This window comes from Pundamilia nyererei, unplaced genomic scaffold (genome assembly GCF_000239375.1).
Source record: "Pundamilia nyererei isolate P.nyererei 1_Seehausen unplaced genomic scaffold, PunNye1.0 scaffold00063, whole genome shotgun sequence".
Taxonomy (NCBI): domain Eukaryota; kingdom Metazoa; phylum Chordata; class Actinopteri; order Cichliformes; family Cichlidae; genus Pundamilia; species Pundamilia nyererei.
This window is the reverse complement of record NW_005187464.1, coordinates 2,811,735-2,812,556: the sequence shown is the minus strand read 5'-3', so window position 1 is coordinate 2,812,556 and position 822 is coordinate 2,811,735. Positions and strand designations below refer to the sequence as shown.

Sequence of the window (822 nt, the reverse complement as noted above, 5' to 3'; positions counted from 1 at the left end):
GTCGCTTGTGTTTTACGTATATTTTGTACTTTTAGATTCGGGGCAACGTGCAGTAAAATTACGCTTGTATTTATAATTCCCTCGATTGACTTTTACTTTACACGGCTTTACGAAGCCGTGGGACTTTTATTTTGAAACTTTCACGGAAGTTCAATTGGTTGTTGCGTCCGTCTTGAGACCGCTCGAGTCTCCTTGAGGCAGACGCACGCAGCTGGCAGCTGCTTCAGTGCGCGAGACCCAACCATCGAACGGGGAGCTCGCGCTTCTCGCTTCACCTCTGATGGACTTGAGATAAGAGGAGATCAGTCAGCGTCTCTCATTTTTGATGCCCCGGGTGTTAGTAACACAGCAAGACACAAACTGCTCTGATGCTCTCAACTGTTCCTGCGCCCATTTTAATGTGTTTTATGTGTTTGCGCTCAACAGTGAGGTAGACTTTTATCCGGGCACATTTTAGAGTGTCAGCGTGTGATTTATCCCGTGGATGCGGCTGTCGGAATCCATGTAAGCCCTGCAGGATCAGCCTGTCACAGGGCATCATGGTGCATCAGGTTCTTCACAAGTGGATGAGGAATATTTCTCCAGAGATGCTGTTGCTGCTCCTGGTGCCGATACTGTGCTCCTTTCGTCTGTCAGGAGCGGCTCCCTCTCTGACTACCGAGCAGCTGGACATGGGGGTGGTAAGTTTTGAACCTTTTCTAGCTACTTACAGAGAACCGGGCTCGGAAGTTTTTCTGGATGGTGCAGGGAATATGAAGTGGTGTGTTCTTTTTTGTGTGTTTTTTTTAGCTTTGGTGTGTGAGAGAGCTGGAAGACCCCAAC

The 822-nt window shown here is 48.4% G+C and overlaps 1 protein-coding gene across 1 annotated transcript in view; it reads left to right on the top strand.

Annotated features, from left to right (window-relative positions):
* Positions 1–210: 210 nt before the first annotated feature.
* The window catches only part of LOC102197298 (matrix metalloproteinase-17-like), a 100,716-nt gene continuing 100,104 nt past the window's right edge, over positions 211–822 (top strand). The window contains exon 1 of the mRNA XM_005735337.1: positions 211–680. Within this exon, the coding sequence (XP_005735394.1) occupies positions 540–680 (141 nt within the window). The 5' untranslated portion in view covers positions 211–539. The remainder of the gene's footprint in view (positions 681–822) is intronic.